The 22,903-nt window shown below is 36.6% G+C and overlaps 1 protein-coding gene across 1 annotated transcript in view; it reads left to right on the top strand.

Annotated features, from left to right (window-relative positions):
* CDH7 (cadherin 7) overlaps nt 1-22,903 on the top strand; it is a 127,071-nt gene that overhangs the window by 66,693 nt on the left and 37,475 nt on the right. Inside the window, exons 6-7 of the mRNA XM_004745610.3 lie at nt 1,213-1,400; nt 14,759-15,012. Of these exons, the coding sequence (XP_004745667.1) occupies nt 1,213-1,400; nt 14,759-15,012 (442 nt within the window). The remainder of the gene's footprint in view (nt 1-1,212; nt 1,401-14,758; nt 15,013-22,903) is intronic.

Here is a 22,903-nt window from a genome sequence, read left to right on the forward strand (position 1 = left end):
TTCTAGCTTATTAGATGCTCTCTTACTTATTAAAGTGAGGGAAGCCAGGATATGTCATTGGATTTTTCAGTTTTGCGGGATTCTCTCTACCATGTGTAATTAATATTCTATCCTTAAAATTTCTGGATTTTACTAAGAATGCTTTGGATGTGTGAAGGGGGTCCATCAAAGGTCATCAGCATATCTTTTCATTATTTTTTTAAATCAGTGACTGTTCACAAATTTTATAAAATTGCTAACAATAATAATTTTGAGCTGAAAATATGGTCCCTTCATATGGTTACATTTTCCTTCTTCAGTTCCTTCGAAGAGGATCTGAAAAAGTGAAAGTGAAAATATACCACATTTAACAACCTGAAGGGAATGGAAAAGGAGGAAGCCGGAAAAAAAAAAAAAAAAAAAAAACAGATGATTAGAGAAAAATGGTTCTGAGGAGTTTTCTGGTTTCAAAGGGATGATTCATGATCATCTGCTTTCCAGAGTTTTTCTTTTCCTTGACTTGCAGGATGGTGAAGAGGAATTTTTACAACAGAAAGTTAGAAAGCTTCTCTTTCTATCTTACTTTTCTTTTCCTCTGTACAAATAATATCTCCTCTGCTCTTGTGTCATTGTGTCCCAAATCAGTTCCACATATAACCCACGGAAATAACTCTTATTTCTGATAAATTTATGAGTTAAAACAAGGCTAATCTGATCTTTTGTCAGTTGTCCTTGTCCAGTTGTCTGAAACCTTCTTAGTAAAAGACACTGTTACATAAATCCTAACAATAAGTAATCAGAACTATGTAGTCTTCTGTCGCCCATATGAAGCCTAAGCTCTGCTGTTTTCATTTTTTAATATTAATGTTAATATTAATTATATTTTAATTATTTAGATTCAGTGGTTACAGGCTTAATTTTATGCATAACTATGTTAAATTTATTTATTATTAAAAATAGCTTATTTCTCACCAGTAGAAATACAGAAATGGAGACACTTATCATGCCTTTCTCAGGCTGTTTCTGCTGTCACATATTAATTATTATTAGATCATCGCCAAGGAATTTCTGGAGTCTATATGAAACCTGTCCTTTATCTCATATGCCTTCGCGTATTTTTTTAGTAAAATACAGAACCAAATTAAGCAAAGATGATGCAAAACGGCCACATAGTTAAGTATTTTGGGGTTAGCTTTTGTGTAATTTGTTCACTTCGTGATGTGAATTTCACAGGGTCTTACCAGTATAACGTCCCAGAGTCCTTGCCAGTGGCCTCCGTTGTGGCCAGGATCAAAGCGGCTGATGCAGATATAGGCGCTAATGCTGAAATGGAATACAAAATTGTGGATGGTGACGGACTGGGGATTTTCAAGATTTCTGTTGATAAAGACACCCAGGAAGGCATCATTACGATACAGAAGGTAATATTTCCTTTACTTTTAAGTTCTGTGAAGGTAGCACCACAGCACATGCAAAACAGGAAGCCATGTTTGCTTTGATAGAAGAATGTATTAGACAAAATAAATGACCGTGTGGAACTATTATTATTTTGACTTTAGGAAGAAAAGGTCTGTGTTTATTTTGAGGTGTCAGCATCATAGAGAATCATGAATGACATTTGTAATCATGCTGTGACTAGTCTCTACCGCGTAATCCCACAGCCCTTATCTGTAATGCTAAGACAGTAAGGCACACTGGAGATGTGCTGTTTTAAATGACCTCTGTGGAGAGGTGAGTATGTTTCTTTGTTGACTATTCCAGGCAGGAAACCCCTAAAATCAACTAAAAGTCCTTGTTAGGAAGCTAGACAAACACTCCATATATGTGAAATCAGTGCAAAGTTGGAAATAGAAACCAAAATGTTGAAGACTTGCTACATTATCAATTATTCCTTTTTACAGTTTATACTAATTGAAGTGTTTGAGGAATTCATATGGAGCATGAAAAGTTGTGAAGCTTATCATAATCCCCTAAACATAAGTGCAAAGGAGATAGAAAATCCCTATAATCCAAACTAAAGACTCTGTCATGGTATATTTAAATTAGCTCCCAACACTGATTAGATAAGGAGGAAAATGAGCTATTTATTCCTTCTGCTTTGTATAGACATGATTTTTGACAAATGTTAAATTAAAAAAAATTATTTGAAATAGTAAAAATTAAAATATGTGGAAAATCCCCACCCCCTGAATAATGGAATTTTATGTCAGTCTGACAATCCAGGTGTATAAATCTGTAATTAACATTCCTCAATAATTAACACATGTCCATAAAGAAAGTTATATTTTAGTTGTTACAGGAAAACATATGTTTGATTTTAGGCCAATGGGCAAAACATTTCTGCAATTATTTCCAGTGGACAGCTGCTATTTTAGCTCAGCTGGTGACAATCTGTGTAAAAAAGTTTTAATAGCTAGGATAGGCCAACTGTTGGCAAACGTTTTGTTTTGTTGTCTAAACTAAAAGGAATGTAATAAGGTACGATGTTGCTCAAGGTTTCAAAGATTCATCTAAAACCAGTCTGTTCCTATTCTAGAATTGTAAATATATATTGAAATTATTTTTATTGAACACATACATTTCATATATTATAAAGAGCATAAAGCATGGAAGAAGCATATACACAAATACATGTATTTGATATATTTAGTTCAGTAATAAAGTTTATCTTCAATTTCTTAATGTTACTTTTTAACGTTTTAGGGAATTAACTGTTAATTCTGGTCACAGTCAAATAGCACACTTTTTCTTTTTTTCAAGTTTACAGCTTTGTAGTCATTTCTACTTTCTTGCTCCTCCGTGATCCATAATAGTTTTTTTTCTGTTCTCTTTAGCATTATCCTGAAGTTGGTTATCATGGCTCACTCCGAAACTATTTTAATAGTTCCTGAGTTCACAACCTGTTTCTAGCCTCTCAAATCCACCACTTCTTTAAATTGCTGTTCAAAATTCAACAATATTATTACTCCCAACTAGATTGAAAGCGACCTACCTTATCCTATGGGAATAAGAGAGAAGGCTACCACAAACTAAAATGAAGCAGTAAAATAATCATGAATGAGCTTATATGCTTAGAAATTCCCAAAGAATTCACTGAAGGACTGTTAGAGTTAGCAAGACTTTTCAATAATAATGGCTACAAAAGTAATTTAAATATCAGTAGCTTAGCTGTAGCTCCTAAGAACTGTTGTATGAACTTTCATCTTCAATCCAAGGACAGCAGCTTCTACTCATGAAAAATAGAATATCCATACTTGGCGCACTACCCCTAAAACATTCCATCTTCAGGCAGTGTAGTCCACTAGCCTCATAAGGGCAGTCTTTAACCCCAAATACAAGTGTTTTTCCATCATGAAGACAGGAACCCAAGTCTCTATTTCAGAAGCTTTTGCTTAACATTTTCTTTTAATTTAATTAGTCTCTTTAGAGAGCTGTTTTTGTTGTTGTTGTTGTTGTTTTGTTTTGTTTTCAGAGCGAAGGAGGTCTATCCTTAAGATTTTCTGATTCCCTCTGTCAGAACTAACAATTGCATATGGCCCTCAAGGACAGGATTTTGATTTTCAGTTTTATGTATCACGATTTCAGTGAAATGGGGTTCTGTATTTCATTCCAGGTAAAATGTTTCCAGGGGTTTCTCACAGCGTGTAGAGTCAGCAAAAACATGTATGAGTCCCATAAATCCAGTGTTCTTTCTGTACTAGGGAGTAGTAGAATCATCTATGAAATCCAAAATGGATTTCTGAATCTGAGTCACAAGGGCACTCCTACTAAAACTAAGAAATTCTGAAGGAAAACAAATGAAACATTCTTACATTGTTCTTAGAATATTTTTAAATTTTCATTTAGATGTACAGTAGAATGCTATGGGCGGTCCAAAAAAATGACCCATTTTTTGATGGGTTTTCTAGTGTCTCCTAACTAAAGGAAAATGTTTACCACCAGGCACTGCTAGGATGTTGACATACATACTTGTTCCACTGCTTATTTATATCATCATTTCTCTTGGAAATAGGGTATTTTGTACCTGTGGACCTTGCTTGATAATCATGTGAACTTATTCTCTCCATACTCTATAGTATAATAAATCTTTAGTTCATTGCTTTGTCATAAACAATGCACTGTCATGGTTATAATGAGATTTATTCTGGTTTGAGCAAACTTACCGTATTTTGAAACATTTACATATGTTATACTTTGCATAGAGTGAACTGCAGAGCAGAGAGAGACAAGAAAACAATCTTTTTAAAGATACGTTAGAAAAAGAGAAATTAGTACAGAATTGTGAAAGATAACCTTTACTTATGTTATTATTCCTCCAATGTCTTATATAGAAAATGTTTATAAGTATGACTAAAGAGGCGGAATCCCAAAGGCTAAAGGTTTTTGTAGATATTACTACAGAATTATAAACATGATTATGTAGTTTAAATACTGTTTCAATACAGCGTTTCACAGTGAAAACTGCTGCTTTGGCCATTTGTGAATGATTTAATGAAACTTCGACAACCTGTTACACGGGGCTTCCAAATTCACAAAGTGTAAACATCAGTATTATCCGATGTGAGCGAAAACTGTTCTTTCTACCTAGAGTTTTTTCTGCTTACATTTCTGCATCGTAATTTACAATGTGGGAGCTTTTGTTTCCTATTTCTCCTTTGAGAGATGACAATCTTTCCTCTAATGCACTTCAGTTTTCAATATAAGACCTCAGTAGGGATTAAATATGGGATTTTGCTTTTATAAAATACATTACTATAAAGTAACAGTACAGTAAAAAATGAACATTTTCAAGATGCATTTCCTGTGAAGGATAAGTACACATTCATCTCTGGCATATGGAGTGTTTGGAGGCTCACATTGTCACTGTCAAACAGCATATTTAAGCTTTTCCTGGCCGATTCTAGGCTATCTTTATAATCTCCTTATATTCCTACCTTTAAAATTCTGAATGAGGCCAAAGCTATCAAATAATGGAACATTATCATCAAAGTATTGATAAGGTGGCCCACATCCCTTCACTGTGCAGGAGGAAGAGTTAGAATATACAGTTTCCTTTCAGCTTTCTCTCTGCCATGAGGATTTCTAAGTGCTAGGGTTTACTATCTTGTTATTGAAATGGGTCCTTTGTCTACGACTTGCAATAATGAGGGGCTAATTCCCAGAGTCAAGTATGTATTTCAACATTTCATAAAATGCTACTGATGTGTGGTGGAGGTCTGTCGAACTGGCAGCATTTCCAATTTATTTTTCTTCTTATCATTACATTTTTCTTTCAGAGATTTTATTCAATTAATCCTGGTGCTGTGGAGGCACATTTCTCAAATGGAACAAAGATATTTCTCTCGGACTGTGGAAAGGCATACATTTTGAATTATTTTATTTATTATTTTAGTTTTTAAGGCTGACTGTGATAAGATTAATATAGTAATTGAAATGTAGTTAACTTGTAAATTTCAGACTATATTTTCCAATTTATCCAGCCCATTGTTACTGTGTATATTTTAGCAAATCTTTATGATACTTTAATTATTGTGCTTATGTATGCATAGAAATAGGTCATCTGCTTATTAAGGTATATGCTTAGCCGTGTTTGAATAGCCAAGATTATAGATGCATTTAAGGGCTTAGAAAGGAAATAAGAAATTGACACTCTTTGAAGGAAGTTGATAGTAATGTAAATGTCAACACATGATAGTCTTGATCAAAGAGACAAAGGCCATGTTCCCTTACGAGTATTTTCTGTTTGCTTTGATGTTGACAGTTACCAGAACAGTGTTCTCAGAATATGTGTATGTCAAAGACATTTTCCAGTGAGTCCATCACTTTTTTTTCTTTTTGCTTAGTACAAGTCACAGATAATGTACAATCTTTTCCTTATTTCTTTTTTCCATGGCGTGTTGTTTCCTAAATTAGTTTCAATGGGTAAGCTTCCAAGAAAGACATATTTAAGAAAGAGATATTTAAGAAAGAGATAAAATTTAATGATTGTATAAGAAAGTTGAAGAGAGAATTTAAGGACAAAACTTGATGTTTCTAGTATGAGTAACTGGATGAATAATTGTGTCATTTCTTTAGAATGGGAGTGTGCAGATGATTAATATGGTTTTGAATAATAAGAGGTGCTTGTGATATCTGGGTAATAACATCTAGGAGGTCATGAATAAGGAATAGCAGCTCCAGGCAGAGGTCTAGAGTACAGACTTAGGTCTGGGAAGCATTACCATCTGCATGATAATTAAAACTAAAGGAACACTTGAGAGCATCACTAAAGCATGTATATAAAGTAAGGGGAAGTGGTGCCTCGCTGGCTCAGTCAGTGGAACATGCAATTCATGATCTCATGGTCATGAGTTCAAGCCCCGTGTTAGGCACAGAGATCACTTAAAAGGCATAATAAAGTGAGGGGAAGAATGCTTTCGACATTACGTGGCGAAACTGAAAATTTTAAGTCAGCAGGGCAGGGAAAGATTCAGAGAAGGGAAATTGTTTTTTCTTTTAGGTGGAGTATTTTAAGAGAGTTTATAAATAATTGATCAACAAAGCAAACTTAAAATATAAATATATTTGGATCAATAAAAGAAAAGGAATTGCATGTATTATCAATAGCGGAGAGAACTGGTGGATCCTGGAATCTATTTTAGATAATAAATACAGGATATAAACCAATAAGGAGTGATTAGAAAAGTCAAAGGCCCGGAATTCAAAGAAATTCGCACGTCTAGATATGACCCCTCTCTCGCTGTTTCATTTGCTCATTTCGAGTCTATTTTGGTTCATTTTCACTGGAGGTGCTGCCATCACATATCAGAACCTAAAACCACCAAACTTTCATTCTGTTTCTCTCCACAGCTGTGTCAGCTCTTCATTGCCACTTAACAAATCACCCCCCCAAAAGACGACTTTAAACAACACTATTTGTTTACATCATGATTTTGTGGGTGAACAATTTGGTGGGCGTTCAGCCGGCTGACTTTTCTGCTGGTCCTAGGTAGGCTTGCACATGGATCAGTGGTCAGCTCCTGGTCAACTCGGCGGCTCTGCCTCTGCGTGGAGGTAGCTGGCTATCTGCTGGCACCAGGGGGTATACAAATGTGTCTCATAGCATCCAGTTGCTAACTTGGGTTTGTTCCAAGAATGGTGAGAACAGAAGCTACAAGGTCTCTTGAAGCCGATATCCAGAATGGGTACATCTCTGCTGCCCCATTACATTCATCAAAGCAAGAGAGGCCCCCTCAGGTTTGAGAAGAGAGTGAAAAGAGAGGAGCTGTACAATACTGTGGATGCTGGGAAAGTAGAAAAAAAGACTTTGAGTCCCAGCTGTGCTCCAAAGAAACTAAAAAGTCTTCAGGTTACACATTATATGGAATGGCAAAAGTAAGACAGAATCTTAGGTCAGCTGACTGTAGACTATAGTCTTCTGTCCTGTTTCAGCGTTGCTCACAAAATAATTGTGTGGATCAAAATAAATTAATAATTAAATAAAAAATGAAATAAATTAATATCTGCTGCTGTTTGATAAAAGCTCCCAGGAAAATAGGAGCTAAACTGCCTTTGGGTCATAATCTGGATTCAGCCTGCCTGAAAAGGTGTGAGACTTTTCCACAGGAAGTCACTGGGTCTAGTCAGTGGTGCATGCTGGGAAATAGGGGCCTCTGCCTGAGCTGTTGTGTGATCCTCGTTTTAGACACTGGGCAGGAATAGAGTCATTTGGAAGGCTTGTTTTCTATTTTCTGCTTGTGAATAAAAAAAAGCCTACTGAATTCACAGTAGGAGGTGGTGGTGCACAGAATCATGTGCCCCCTCCCCCATCCCTGAGATATCTATGTGCTAATCCCTGGAACCTGTGTGCAGTTTACCTTACATGACAAAAGGAATATTGCAGACGTGATTACGTTAAGGGGCTTGAGATGCAGAGATTGTCATGGATTATCTCCTAGGGCTCAGGGTAATCTCAGGGTCCTTACATGAGGGATGCGGAAAGATTCAGTCGGAAGAGTAGAGACCTGGTAACAGAACCAGAGGAAGATAGAAGGAGTGGCTGTGAGCCAGGACTACAGGTGGCTCCTGGAAGCTGGCATGATTCTTCCCTGAAGCCTTGGGAAGGAGCACAGCCCTGTCAACACCTTGATTCTGACCTCTGAATCCCAAAATGGTAAAACAATAAATTGATGGGTTTTTTTAATCCACTACATTTGTGGTGGTTTGCTACTGCAGCAGTAGGAAATTAATACAGAAGTCCTAGTTGAACATTTCTGTGAGCTGGAGAGCTAATCCAGAGAACAGAACATGAACAAGAAAGCCAGACATTCATTAACTAGGTATGGATAAGAATCTGGGTAATTGCTGATTTAGGCGTTCCGTTCTCAAGTTGGAAGACTATGTGATGGCAGTAGACAGTCTGGTGATGAGAGCTCTCAATTTCTCTCTCACCACTGCGGTGTGGACTGCTTATTTCCTACATCAGTTTGACATGGTTTAATCCCACTTTCTTCCTTTGTCATCATACTGAGATTCACTACTACTCTTTTTGTTTGTTTTAGGTTATCGGATTCCTACTTCCAATTCATTCTTAGTTTGTGAGAACAGAGACACTGAGGCCACCCTGTGTGATTATGAGCTAGGAACTCAGTCTGTCCTTGGCTCAGTTTCCAGATTTGTCAGAAAGATCTGTTAAGAGCTATATTATCTTAACAGTATTATCTTGTGAGAACCAATGAGTTATAGCAGTTAATAAATTAATATTGTAAATGCATTGAATGATAACCTACATATGGGAAGGACTATATAAATGTGCATTGTTAATGGGGAATACATTTAGCAGTTTATGGTTCTGCCTCTTTGTAGATAAGTTCAACTAAAAATTTGAAACATATATGCATTTAGTTGACGGGTCTTCGAATTTGTTTTAAGTTAGAAAATACCAAATTCAGTCTGAAGTCAGATGAGACAGAGGGATGTTGAGTTAAGAGCTAGAGTGTATGGATGGGGTGGGGGATAACAGCATTATCTAAAGGCAAAGTAAATTTTCTTGTATCTTCATGACAGGAGGTAGTTTTACAACTTGGAGCAAGACTCAGGCTGAAGGTTGGCCCCTACTCTCCACAGCAGCTCACAGGTAGAGGCTCTGTCTTCCTTGATGATGACATTTCAAAGAAATGACTCCCCTGTTTCTTGAGGAGGACATTCCTAGGCTGTAAAAATGACAAGAAACTTTAAAAAAAAATTCCATCTCAAAGGGGCAGAGAATGAACTTACAATACATGCTGTCTATACTAACTGCTCTAAGAAATGGTAGGTCAGGGGCCAAGAGCAGGAGCAGAAGCCTGTCTAAATTTAGGCAAGTGGGGGAAACCTTAAGGCTTTCTCAGGCACAACCCAGGGAAGGGAGAAGACAAAGGCAGTCGCATAGTTGCACATAATGAAGGGATGCTTTGCTTTTGAAAAATAGTTGGGGGAATCACTTTAGAACTCTTGTTATTGTATTTAAATGTACAAAATTATTCTAGCAGAGAGAGCTTTTTCAAGATTGTAGGTCACTTTTAAGGTTCTGGACAGTAGATTTATGTAGAGTAAAATAATTGCAAAGGGAAAATTGTAATTGAGGATTATTTTCCCATAGGTATGGCTTCATTTAAGCCCATTTACTTAATGGGGAAAAGATGTGTGTTAGTTTGATCAACAAGGCGGGAAGATATTGAAAGCAACAGAATATACTTCGATCCAAAAGATAGCTGGAATCTCTAGAAAAAGAAGTGTTCTTAAAAATGACAATAGTCTTAGTGCTTTTATATAAAATCAACATTAAACATAGACACTAAATATAGAGTCAGGCACGTGTGTGTGTGTGTGTGCGCACACTCTCTCTCTCTCTCTCTCTCTCATCAGCCCTTTTGGTACGATGCCATGGTTAGAAGAGCAGAATGAACAATTTCCAAAAGAAGAGTTTAACTTGGATCCATTCCTAAACATCAACACAAGCATTGCCCAAAAGTGCAAGATCTAAAAGGAGGCCACTGAGCTTAATGAGAGCACATTTGGCTGGAGACCAGAAGCCAAGAGATATGGAGAAAGAAAAATGCAGTGCAGTGATTTTATTAAATGGATTCAAGATGCCGTTTTCACTTAGGTTTTACTATTTAAAAGGCTAAAAATGGCAGGGACAACTATGCATATCCCACTATTAATGATAGTTGGGGTGTTTGTTTTGTTTTGTTTGTTTGTTTTTAATTCAAGCCACCATATTATAAACTGACTGCTGAAGATATAGGCCTAGGTGTCATGGGGGAAACATAGGGGAAGAAGGGGTGGTTTTAACTTTCCTTTGATTTGCTTACAATCTAGCAGGAAGTAATGGCACTAAGAATAATGTAATAGTAACAGAGTGAATATTTATATAACAGTTACTCTGTCAGTCAATGTTCTAAGTGTTTTAAATTTAGGAATACTTTATAGCAAACCTATATGTTGGTGAGGTGGGCAGTACCTAAATGTGATAATGCCATATAATAAAAGACCCTAATTGCTCTTGGATTCTGCTTTTTATAGCAGGAAGGGAATGGGTGGTGGGTGGACATGGCCTTGACTTCACATAGTGTGTCTTCCCCCTCTACACATGTAACTCTGGACTTTCCCTGGAACTCTCTGCTGTTTGATTTTCACATCCATTAATAATACCAGCTTTGCATCTTTTAAAATGCGTGTTAAAGATGTGTATAAAACGTCATTTATGGTTAGCTTTCCATTTAAAGAAGTTTTATTATCCGTTAGGCAAGGGGATTATGGGAACATTAATAAAGAAGGTGATGGTGGGTCTCCATATTTCAGTACGACAAATGGAAGACAAAATCACATGAAAGCAGGACCATCAGGTGATAAGAACTGGACGACAGTGTGCTCCTTATAGTGAAGAGTTCATTTTAATTGTGCTGAAAGGGATAGGAGGAAGAAGGGTGAGCATCTAATCTGGAAAAATAAGCTTATTATCTTGGGCTCCTTAGATCAGGGGTTGACAAACAACTGCCTGTTTCTGTACAGCTCAAGGACTATGGATGGTTTTATATTTTTAAATGATTGAAAAAATGGGAGGAAGACGGATGTTGTGTGATACGTGGAAGTTACGTAGAACATGCGTTTCATTGCCTGTACGTGAAGCATTATTGGCACATGGCCACACTAATTCATTTACAGGTGGCAGAGAATGTACAACCTGCAAAGCCCAATTATTTAGTATCTTTCCTTACAGGAAAAGGTTGTTCACCCCTACCTTAGTTACAATGCTTATTTTTTAAATTGTTTTATTTTAATTCTAGCATAGTTAACATAGCATTGTACTGGTTTCAGGTGCACAGTACAGTGGCACAGCGGTTTTGTGTGTTATTCAGTTCTCATCAAGGACGTGACCTCTTTCCTCATCCCCCTCACCTGTTTCACCCATCCCTCACCTGCCTCCCCTGTGTGGACCCTCAGTTTGTAGTTTTGTTTTGTTTTGTTTTGTTTTAATCCTGCCGTTCATCATTTCTGATGGCAAAAAATGTAAACAGCCCTATTTTGTAGTCTAGGAATATATACCAAACAAGCCGCTTCTCTCTTTCACAGTCTCTGACATGCATGTTGCTGGACAGATGAAACACACCTTGTTCAGGTCTCAGAATGGCTCTGTGGCATCCCTGGCTTGGGTCTCATGACTCCCGTTTGAATCCAGGTTCTCATTCACCCTACCTACTGCTTGCTATTGTGGGCTACAGGGTGAAGAGTGTTTTGGTTTCCTTTCCAATTATATATCATCTCCAGTGACATGTAGTTCCACTATGGGATAGAATCTGTTTAGACATTACCTTTTACTTTGTGTTTCCTCAGTTGTTATTTTAACTTTCTTTTCCCCCAAGTAAAACTCCGTTCATTAAATCTAATAGTTATAGAACGTATTGCTTAGATAGAAGTCAATAAGAAAGAGAAATAGAATTAAAATTTTATTGCAAAAGCTTTCTCTTCAATGTGGTTAACAACCCTATCTGTCACACCACACCCCTCTTTGAAAACTAGATGTCTGGCTGATTCTGATTTGCCCTGAAAATCATTTTGTGTAGCAATTTCTTTTGTCTGTAATCTTGATTCATAGCCTTTCATATGAATTATTTTATTGCTCTATTTTCATAATAGCTCTTAGGCAACCAATCATCATGCAAGATATTGTGTTTCATTATGACTCAGTGGCATCCAGATGTCTATACCTCATGTTGTTGCCTTTTAGACATATTAAAAAAAAATTTTCCCATAAAATAGTTGCATTCATTTGTGCAGTAAATTTTAAATTTTTCTTCATATGCCAGTCAAACTTTTACTTGAATACAGAAATACTTGTTATCCCTTTTGATAGAGCTGAATGAATATCTTAAAAGTGGTTGTGGTTTTGAATTGATTTAAAAGGAGATGGTAAACAGGATTTTTAAGACATTCTGTGATAAACAGAAACACACTATATAAAAGTAAGTTTTCTCCTATTGGCCAGTTTTATAAGTAATTTAAGAACAAAGTACACAGGTTACTATCCAAGCTATGTGTGTGTTTAGAGTAAGTGAATGCACTTAGGTAAATATATATATTTTTTTATTCTTAACAATACCCAAATTAAATATTGGATTACATGTATGGACACCACACAATGTTAACACGGAGGTCAGCCTTCTTACAAGAGGCTTTGCATCACAATTACCCAATGAGCCTTTTAAAAATACATACGCTTCATCGTGGCTCTGCTGAATCCGAATCTTTGAAGGGGAACAGGTGTGTCAGAAAACCCCTGGGTAGTTCGGATCCCCACATTTGGTTGAGAACCATTGGTCAGGAAACATTTTTAGGTAATAGAAAAAAAAGGTAGCATCATCAAAACATCAGTGAATTTGTTGATAAGTTGGTCTTTAGGGCACTGTGTACCACGTGCCCCTGTATTTTCAGATGAAATCTCAGAATGAATTAAAACTGCCTTTTCCTGTAGCAATTCTAAGAAGTCTTTTGTGGTAAAGAAAACCAATATACTTGACTGTTCCTTCCCCCACTCCCTCCTTTTGGTGATCAGGATTCCCTGGGGCAAATACATAGTTCAATTTTAAGGCTGTGTGTCCTGGTCATCTGTGGTCTAGTTCTTTCTAATTCAACAAGAATTTATTGGGTCCCCTTCTATCTACTGAATTCATAATGGGCCCTGGGAATGCTAGTAATTAACAAAACAGTCTGGAGCTTACAGTCTATTGGATGAGACAGATGTGAACCAGTAAAAATTTCAGTAAGTGCTCCCTGATCTAGATATTGTAAACCTATTTTTGAGTATTGATTTATATATTTTCCCCTCAGTATTAACCAGAGATGAGCCATGGAAACGTTTTATGTAACATATAACTGCAAACACACACATATCTATATTTATTTTGTATGTACATGGGTTTCTGTGTGTACATGTTATGTTTTATATCAACAGTACAGATATATATCCTGCTTGTCATATAGACATATATGCAGTGTATATATACATATAGTGTGTGTATCTATATATCCTATTTTCTATTTATACGACTACATTGTTTATTTTAGTCAGCATCACACCTTTGGGGAAGGCTTGGAATATATGCTTTCCCACATACATGCACACACCTGCCCATGCACATGAGATGAAGTTGGATTCCAATTCTCAATATTACATTTTAACTCCTTTTCTCTAATACATATTTGTGATGTAACCATTAGGTAAAAATTACAATTAAGTAAACCATGCTTTGTATTTGGTAGCATTTCGGGCCATTTCTTTACTTTTTTAAAAAGGGATATTTTTGTTTTATCTCCTTGAGTGCAAGGAATATTTGGGCACAGTTTTTCAGTGGTGAGATTGAGCTTGAAAGTCATAAAAATCTGTGACTCTTTATTTGCAAATAAGAGAAAGCATTTCTCTTTCTCTTCTCTTCCTTGAAAAAGAGAGGCATTTTTATTGTCACAAACAACTTCAGCATATTGTGTATGTAATTCTTTTTTTTTTCACAGATGGTGCTTTCCTAGGACAACATTTAATTGCCCTTACAACTTTTTAAAGCTACCAAATGGTTTAACTGGGGTCACTGTTTTTGAGTTAAGTGTTGGCATGCTAATCATCTTGGAAAGTTGCAGGACTATTTTGGAATGTAACTCTCAGCCATCAGACACAGAGACACAGAGTATACTGGTAGAGGAATTGTGGAGAAAGAAACAATGGGTGCTTCTTCGAGAACTGGCTGTGTTTTCAGATGGCACAACATTCAACATCACACCTATACTGTGTGGCTGCCTTGGACCACCTAACAGCTCAGGATTGTAATGGAGTCCCTGAAATCAATAAAGATGACCTTTTAAATGAGAAATCCAGTGGAAAGTTATATTTTTCTTTCTTTTTAATGCACACCCTGGATAGTGCAGTTAAATTACATGGTTGAAGGATATTATATTGATGTCCCTGTTGGAAAGAGTTTTCAATCTTATCAGTTGTCTTTCAAGTAATATTCTAAAGACTTGCATTTGCCCATGCAATGTACAGCAGCAGAGTGGATTAAGTTAGCTCCAAAGCACTTACCATTGTCTATGAGCCAGAAAAACCACAAGGATTCTGATTGGCATTATTATTTATTATTTGTGAATGCTGATGGTGCATTTTCATGGTGGAGTCCTTTCTATGCTTATTGGCATTCATAAATGAAAAGGCTCTGCTTAGCTGACTATTTAATTGGTAATTTAATTTCCCTAATAACTTTCTTTACAGGACCTGGATTTTGAAGCCAAAACAAGTTACACACTCCGGATAGAAGCTGCAAACAAAGATGCCGACCCTCGCTTTCTAAGCCTGGGACCATTCAGCGACACGACAACGGTGAAGATAATTGTGGAGGATGTGGACGAGCCCCCCGTGTTTTCCTCACCTTTGTACCCCATGGAGGTGTCAGAAGCTACCCAAGTTGGAAATATCATTGGCACTGTAGCAGCTCATGACCCAGATTCTTCCAACAGCCCTGTGAGGTAAAAAGCTCATTTCTCTTCTTTCTGGCAGTTTGCAACAATGTGCTTTATTCACAACTAGCAGGTTTCTATATTATGATGCTCTTGATTCATAGCAAATGAAGACCAGTTTTGTCTCCGTATTGAGCCATAGCAGCGGAAGTGAAACAGGATCAGAACAACTCGACATTTTACTAATTTAAAAATGTTTCACCTGATTATCCAAGGCCATTATCATGTAGCGATATTCTTAGGCACTCATTATCATCCACAAGCCATAGCTGATGTTCCTATTGAACCAATTATCCTGAGCTCTTTCAAAGCCAACTGTGTTCAAAGATGAAGTGATGCATGTCCTAGTTGTAAGATACAGACATATATGAGAAAGCTAATTTTATAAACAATTAAAATTAGGGATTAAATTTTAAACAAATCATATTTTTTACACACTGACCTATTTGGATAGCATATTTTTTAAGTTTATTATTTCCACTTACAAAAAAAAAAATACTGTATCTATATATAAGGACTATTTTTCAAATGTCTTATCAGTAGTCCTGTACCAAGACGAGACACATGGTTCTAAGCAACCGATCTCTTTATGACCAACAGAAAGGTGATAGGTAAGCCTTAGAATACCACAACAGTTTCACACTTTCAGTTTTACTTCTAAGGTACAACGTAATATTGACATGAATGTTTTTGCGTATGTATGTGTTAGTATGTGTGTGCACATGAGACATCTTTTTAGGTGAATAGTCTATAGAGAATATACTTGAAATCACTTTGTATTACATGTCTTAATTTGTACTCATAAGTAAAACTTTAATGGGACATTTTGAATTTTGAGTACAAAGTTTAATAAAGTACAAAAATCACTGGATGTTTTATATTCAGATATATTCAATTAAAAGCTAGCCACAGCTTTTTAGATTTAACTGCTGTCTAGCAATGCTGAGTGCTTTTGAGGTAACTTCTGAGCTAAGTTTGGACATTGACAACAAAACATTATGAAAAGTATTTGTAATTTAGACAATAATTCTTAGTTAAGAAAAGCATAATCTTTTACCTTCCTAAAATAATAAACTTATTTAGGCATATGTAACTGCTCTGCTTTGCTTCTCTTTTGCCTGACATTAGTATCATAGTCTATGAAGAATTTGCATAAAATAATTGTTCAGAAATGAAGTCATAATCATCATTTCCCTATGTGATAAATTCAGGTTATATGGGTGGCTGTATTATTTTTAACAGAGTGATCGTAAATTACTCCTAAGAATATAAGCTTCCATGTGATAGAACATTTGAAAGTCACAAATGTACCAGAGAGAACAAGCCTTCCCCTTCTCCCTGTCATAGCCCAGCCTTCATCGTCAAAACAGGTTCCTGGCTTAAGCTCAGCTCCATCCAGTGAGTCTTGCTGACTTGCGAACACTTGGATTTGGGTTTTGTTATAGCATCACATCTCTTACTGAAACACGTTAAGTCTCCTCCCCTTATGATCAGACACAACGTGATTGTATGCATAGATCAGCTATTGGGAATAGTCTGACTTCTGCTTAAATCATTTCATTTCATGGGGAAAAAGAGAATTTTTTCATGAAATTGGGGATATAAAAAAAGGAGACACTGATCCGTAACATAATTGAGTACTTGAATGAGAGAAGATAAGAAATCTTGTTTCTTCTTTTTCCTTTACCCATTTCCTGTGCTTCATCCTGTGAAAGCCTCTGACATAAATATTTCACTTTTTGTAGTATTTTATTTGAAACAATGCAGCATTATATAATAATGTGGGGAGGAAGGAAGAGAAGGACCAAGCAGCTAAGTGCCTTGAGTTAGAGATGAAGTGGCCTCCTGGTCTCCTCTCTGACGCACAGAGATGGAAGGGTCATATGTGAACTCCCTTGATTTTGGACATAAAGATCTCTGTGGCTTTTGTCAATGAAAGAAGCTGAAAGAAAAATTTATTTTTACCTCATTTTCATTTTCTTAATGCTAATGAAGGTGATCTGAAAAGTTCAAGTTAGTACTAACTTATGTCAGATTTTTAAACTTTTTTTAAAAGATTTTATTTATTATTTATTTGACAGACAGAGAACACAAGTAGGCAGAGAGGCAAGGCAGAGAGAGAGAGAAGAGGAAGCAGGCTCCCCGCTGAACAGAGAGCCCAATGCGGGGCTCGATCCCAGGACCCTGGGATCATCACCCGAGTAGAAGACAGAGGTTTAACCCACTGAGCCACCCAGGTGCCCCATTATATCAGTTTTTGAGCCCAAGTCTCACAATTAAAGGTACAACCTTTGTTCAAAGGGACTAAAATATTGTTGGTGTGTGTGTATATATATTCCTTTTTTTTTTAATTAATTTCACGACTTAGTATTTACTACTTGTATTCTTGAAACATTTTTTTAAAATATTTTATTTATTTATTTATTTGACACAGAGAGAGAGAGAGAGAGATCACAAGTAGGCAGAGAGAGAAAAGGGGAAGCAGGCTCCCCACCAAGCAGAGAGCCTGATGTGGGACTCGATCCCAGGACCCTGAGATCATGTCTGGAGCCGAAGGCAGCAGCTTAACCCACTGAGCCACCCAGGCACCCTCTTGAAACATTTTTATACTATTTTTTTAAGGTCACTCAGTCAATCATGGCTGATTTTTTTTTTTCTGGGTTTATCTTTGATATATTTCTCCTTTCGTATTTATTTGTGATATTGTTTAGGAGGCCAGGTTCCTCGTCTTCTAGTTTGATGAGTAGGTATGCATGCCTGCACATTTTCTAGAAGACTGGTTCTCTTTTCTCAGCACTGCTATTTGCCGAGTGACCTAGGGGATGCCCTTTAGCCAGCTAAGTTTCTGTCTGCCCAGTAAAAAGGAAAGGCACACTCTATCCCTGATTTATCCCAAGTTTTTTAAAAATTAAATGATAAAGGGAAAGTAACTAATGATTTTTAAGTGAGAATCATGACTTAAGTATTAGAAAGTATTATCATTGTGCATTGCTATTATTATAGTTTATTGGGTTTCATCCCGTTTTTGTTTCAAGGTCAGTAAGTCAGCAAAAGGAGGCATACTTTACAAGCAACTGTATTGGCGATCTGTATTGTGTTTTGTATTCACTTATATTCCAAAATATAGATGATATTATGTAGTTTAATGGATACAAATATGTGCTTGCATTGGGCATTCAAGTACCTATCAAAATGTAAGCTCTCCTTCAACAAAGGCCAGTGGATGGGCAAGGGGACATGGTCTGCTGAGATCCTAAGATAAATGAATTTCCAAATTGAGATAGAAACCACAGAGTCTTAGGGCTATGACTTTTATGCTCACCACCTTTAGAAATATTGGGATTTGTAGAGGAATGGAAAAGTAGTATTTGTTTCATTGTAATGGCTTAAAATTAGGCCAATAGTATTTGAATTGTAAACCAGGATGGGAAGTTGGATAATTAATATTTAAATTTATTGACTTTTTTTGTAGTATAATATTAAAATTGAGCATATGCTATTTATTTATTTTTTTTGAGCATATGCTATTTATAATTGGAATATTTACCAATATGTGGAGTGAGAGACTAGAATTGTAGAAAGAAATACATTTACTTTTCTCCAGAAAAGCAAAATTGAGATCCTTTTCTCATATGATCTCTGACTTGCTCAGCACTTTTTATTTTTACCTACTTTTGATGCCAGCCAAAGCTATGAGTAACTCTTCTCTGCGCATCTGCCCTTCCTTTAAAAGAGGACTGAGGCACCTATGTCATCATAAAGCATTTTGGCCACCAAGAAGCATAGTAGCAGTAGGTGGAAAGATTAAACAAACTAAGAGCCCGATGCTTAGCCAGAATATAATGCCATTGTGAGCTGTTATATCTTCACGATCGCTTGTCTAGCATCCAGGTGTGTTACGTCTCCCACCATGTCATATATACATTATCTTCCTCTTCCCATATAGAAACTGGAAGCCAAAAGTGGGAATTAGATGGTAGCTGAGATTACTTAGCCAGGAAAAAAAATGAGAAGAGGAGGCTCTTTCTAAAGCAAAAGTAGGTAATTGAGATCTCACGATCTTTGGGCTACCTTTATGTTTTCGTAGTTGCTTAATGTTTCATGTAAATATTTACCCCAAATAATATCAAATATCAGGGCTTAGCTATTGAACTTCGAAGGATGGGTCATGTTCTGCTGATGATTTTGATCGTCTTTCTAAGGGGTAGAAAGTTCCCACCTGTGTTTCTCATCGGTGAGGACAGACACTGTGGGAGCAGCCTAGAGTCTAAAGCACTCTTCATTCCTCATGTCAGCGCTGGGAGACGGAGCAGTGCAACAACACACGTTTATTAAGAACCTGCTTTGGGCCCAGTGCTGTGGAGAATATTGACAGGAAAAACAGAGATGAATAAAACATGTCCTCTGACCTCAAGGAACTTACAATCTGCTTGAAGACATAAGATCCCAGAAAAGTTAAACACAGCGAGGGGAGAAAGCATCAGAACTATAACATGGCCAATTGTGAGATAAATTGCAATCACTCCAAGCTCACTGGACAGGAGGCTTCATTTGAAGGAGAGAGAGCATCAACAGGGCTTTGAGGGGTGGCACAATTTGGACAAACCAAGAAAACATTATGCAAAGTCTGTTTATGTTTTATTTAGTTATAGCCTAAGAGTCTAGTGCTGTTTTATGAAATCAGCAGATTGGCTTCCATAGACAGCACAAGCCCAAAATCCCTATCCTAAAAATAGCCAATGGATTGAAACATGATATTACTACAAATAAGATCAGATGTGAAGAGGGTTTCATAAAAATTAATGGGGATGATTTTCAGCATTTCCAGCAATTTAAATACAGAACTACATTTGTATTTATGCTCAAGGATACCACAATAATAATACTTACCTGTAGGCTTTTTTGGCACTCCTGGTATTGTATGTTCTCAGATCAAAGGTGATAAAATAGTATCAGATATTACATTATGTAGTGTGACTAGTAAGAACACATTTGGATGTTTGAATAATTCAGTGTGTAGTTTTTAAAGGAGCTGGTATGCATGCATACATTTGTACCTATTATTTTAATCTAAATTATTTGCTACTTGTTACTATTTGATTTTCTAAGAAACTGAGCCAGTAACATAGAGAAAAATAGTGGTTTATGTGAACAATAGCAGAAATCGATTCTATCAGGAAGACATGAGCTATAATCCATTTCAAAATGCTGCCCAATTTAATGTAACTATCACTAAAAATGAAAAAAATATAAATATCTCTGTTCAGGTATGGTGAATTTTTTTTTAAATATATTTTTTGTTGTAGTAATGTTAATGTTAATATCCAGAGGTAATTTTTTAAATGTGTTAAGTAGGAAATTCCTAAGATCTTTGATCCATTTTTCCATCTTTTGTTATATTCTGGAATTACTACTCTGCTCAAGCAAAGGTCTTCTGAGTTAGCTTTTTTGAAGACTCCGGGTAAAATGAATTTACTGAAGATTACATTTCTCTTGATTTGTCCCTTGTAGTATTTTCTACGTTTGAAATGCTTATTGAAAAGCATGATGAATAGAAGACTATAAAATCCATAATGTTTGTGGTGTGAGTCTTTGGGAACTGTACACGAGGTGGAAGGAGTAAGGAGCTCTATTTACCTTGAACTGTACTGTTCGCATTCTTGAGTTACAATAACAGAAATTGGCATTGGTAACTGAAAAAAAGGAAAAGGAATTTATTGAAATAATTGGGGGTAGCTCACAGAGTTAAAGGAAAAATTGAATAGCTGGTCCTCACGAAAGAGAGGTTTTTGTTTTTTGTTTTTTTTAATAAATATGAGTTTTTTCTATAAATATGAGCAGCAAGAATGAGCAAATAATCTTTCGAGCATGCGGCAGTGGGACGAACCCGTGCCAACCCTTTTCTTTTCTCGTGGCCCTCTGTTTAAGGTTCACGGTTTCTTGGAAAGTTTTTTGGCCTGTCTTAGGACGTGTGTCCCGTCTCTTACCCAGGAAGTTCTGGGCATCTTGATGGTGAGTACCATCAAGATTGCATGAGATTGGGAAGGTTTAAATTGCCAACGGAATATTGAGTTGCCATTATCAGAAAGGGGTGAGGATGTAAACAGTGGCGTCTATTGTTTAGCTTTGTCAATGTATATTTGTCACATTACCTCTTGCCCTTTGGGGAGTAGCAGTGATACATTCGTGTTAATGTGGCTCACTCACCCAGAGGTCCTATTTCAGAGGATTGACATGCATATCAATAGCTGGACAATAAGAATGCTACTTGGGAAGAGCACTTAGATATTTTGATCGATCTCCATAGCTTACGGAACAGCAGCAATGATGATAATAGGTGCTTATTAAGGAATTCATTTTATAGGCGGTGTACAGAGCACTGAGCATCTACAGATATTTAAGATGTGGTCCCAGGCCTTTGCCATCTAGCTGTAGGAGATACTGTATACGAAAACCTATTTTTAAAAAAATCTAATATTAAATCTGGAAATGAGAAACCCATCTCATAAAGCCTTCTCATTTTGCAGCTAAAGACACAGAAGAATATAAATGGTGACTAGAAAGCTCAAATAAGTATAGTAGGTTAGGGGCCAGGTCGTGACCATAAATTTTGTCCTTTCATTCCTACGCTGTGGTTTGTAGTAGTGAGCGCAAAGCCCACAGATCCTGTATACTGCCAGGTTTCTTAAAAAGGCATAATTTGTAAGTTATTTTCATTTTAGTTTTTGTTTTTAGTTTAAATTAAAATAAAATGTATTTTTTAAAAAGTTGTAAGATCTGAGGAACAAGGAGATCCAAATATATGTCCTCCAACTGTTCACTACATTAAAGAATTTCAGTGACAGCCTGTATTCTTTATACAAACCAAGAAAGGACAATTATGGATTATATGTGTTTTATTTTTAAAACAGAATGGCTTTAATGAACTAAACTTTAGAGATTTTCCTTTGACTAAGAATTTTTTTTCTTAGCAATATACTATGGGTACATCCTTGATTTCTTCATACTAAGTGCCCTAATTTTTGATTTGATCCTAGGGAAATTACAGTTACAAAAATATGCAGTGACTATTTGTGATAATGTAGGGTAATCGCTGAGATCAGACACAGAAAATTTTGGAGATCTCTATTTCAACTCACTTTACTGATTAATAAACTTGAGCTGAAGGATTAAATGACTAGGAGTTCCCACAGGTAGTCAGAGCAGGCTTGGTGCTATTATCCTAGAATCTCCTGACTTCAAATCCTGGGGTCCCATAGTCCCATCACATCATAATACATTATGATAGTCTCCAAAATTATTCCTGGTGTGATGTAAGAGAAGCTCCATACTGTGGGGGCGGTGGGGGAGGTGGATGGATGAAGGTGAAGAAAACTGTTAGGCTGACAAAAATGTATAAATCTTAGCTTTTTGGTTTAAATCTTTATGCTTCTGATACTATTCTTAGGCTTTCTTTCTAAAACCATTACCCATTTTCTTCAAAATGATGTGTGGCAGGACCCTGTCCCATGAGCCTTGCTTTTCCTCCCAAATAAACCAACCACATTCTGAATGATTTGTTCTTCTGCACAAGCAAAGACCCTCTGAGGCCTGAGGGTCTCTGATCTTAGGCAGGAGTGCAGTTCCCCGGGATGGCAGCTAAGTCTCAGGTGTAAGGCTCGAAGGGCATTCAAAGATGAGAAAGATGGGGATGAGTTAGAGAAGGCAGGACAACCTCCCCAACAACCTCTGTGCCTCCCCCCATCTCCAGGACCTTGGAGACTCCCTAAGTATTTAAAAAAAAAGTAAAGAAAAGAAAAAAAAATTTTTCTTAATGTAATTAGAATGGCTTACTGCCTTAATGCCAGAGGACTATCTTCAAGGAACACAGAACTGAAATAATTGGAAAGGAGAAAAAATG

Source organism: Mustela putorius, unplaced genomic scaffold, assembly GCF_011764305.1.
Source record: "Mustela putorius furo isolate JIRA1106 unplaced genomic scaffold, ASM1176430v1.1 tig00003858_pilon_pilon_pilon, whole genome shotgun sequence".
Classification (NCBI taxonomy): domain Eukaryota; kingdom Metazoa; phylum Chordata; class Mammalia; order Carnivora; family Mustelidae; genus Mustela; species Mustela putorius.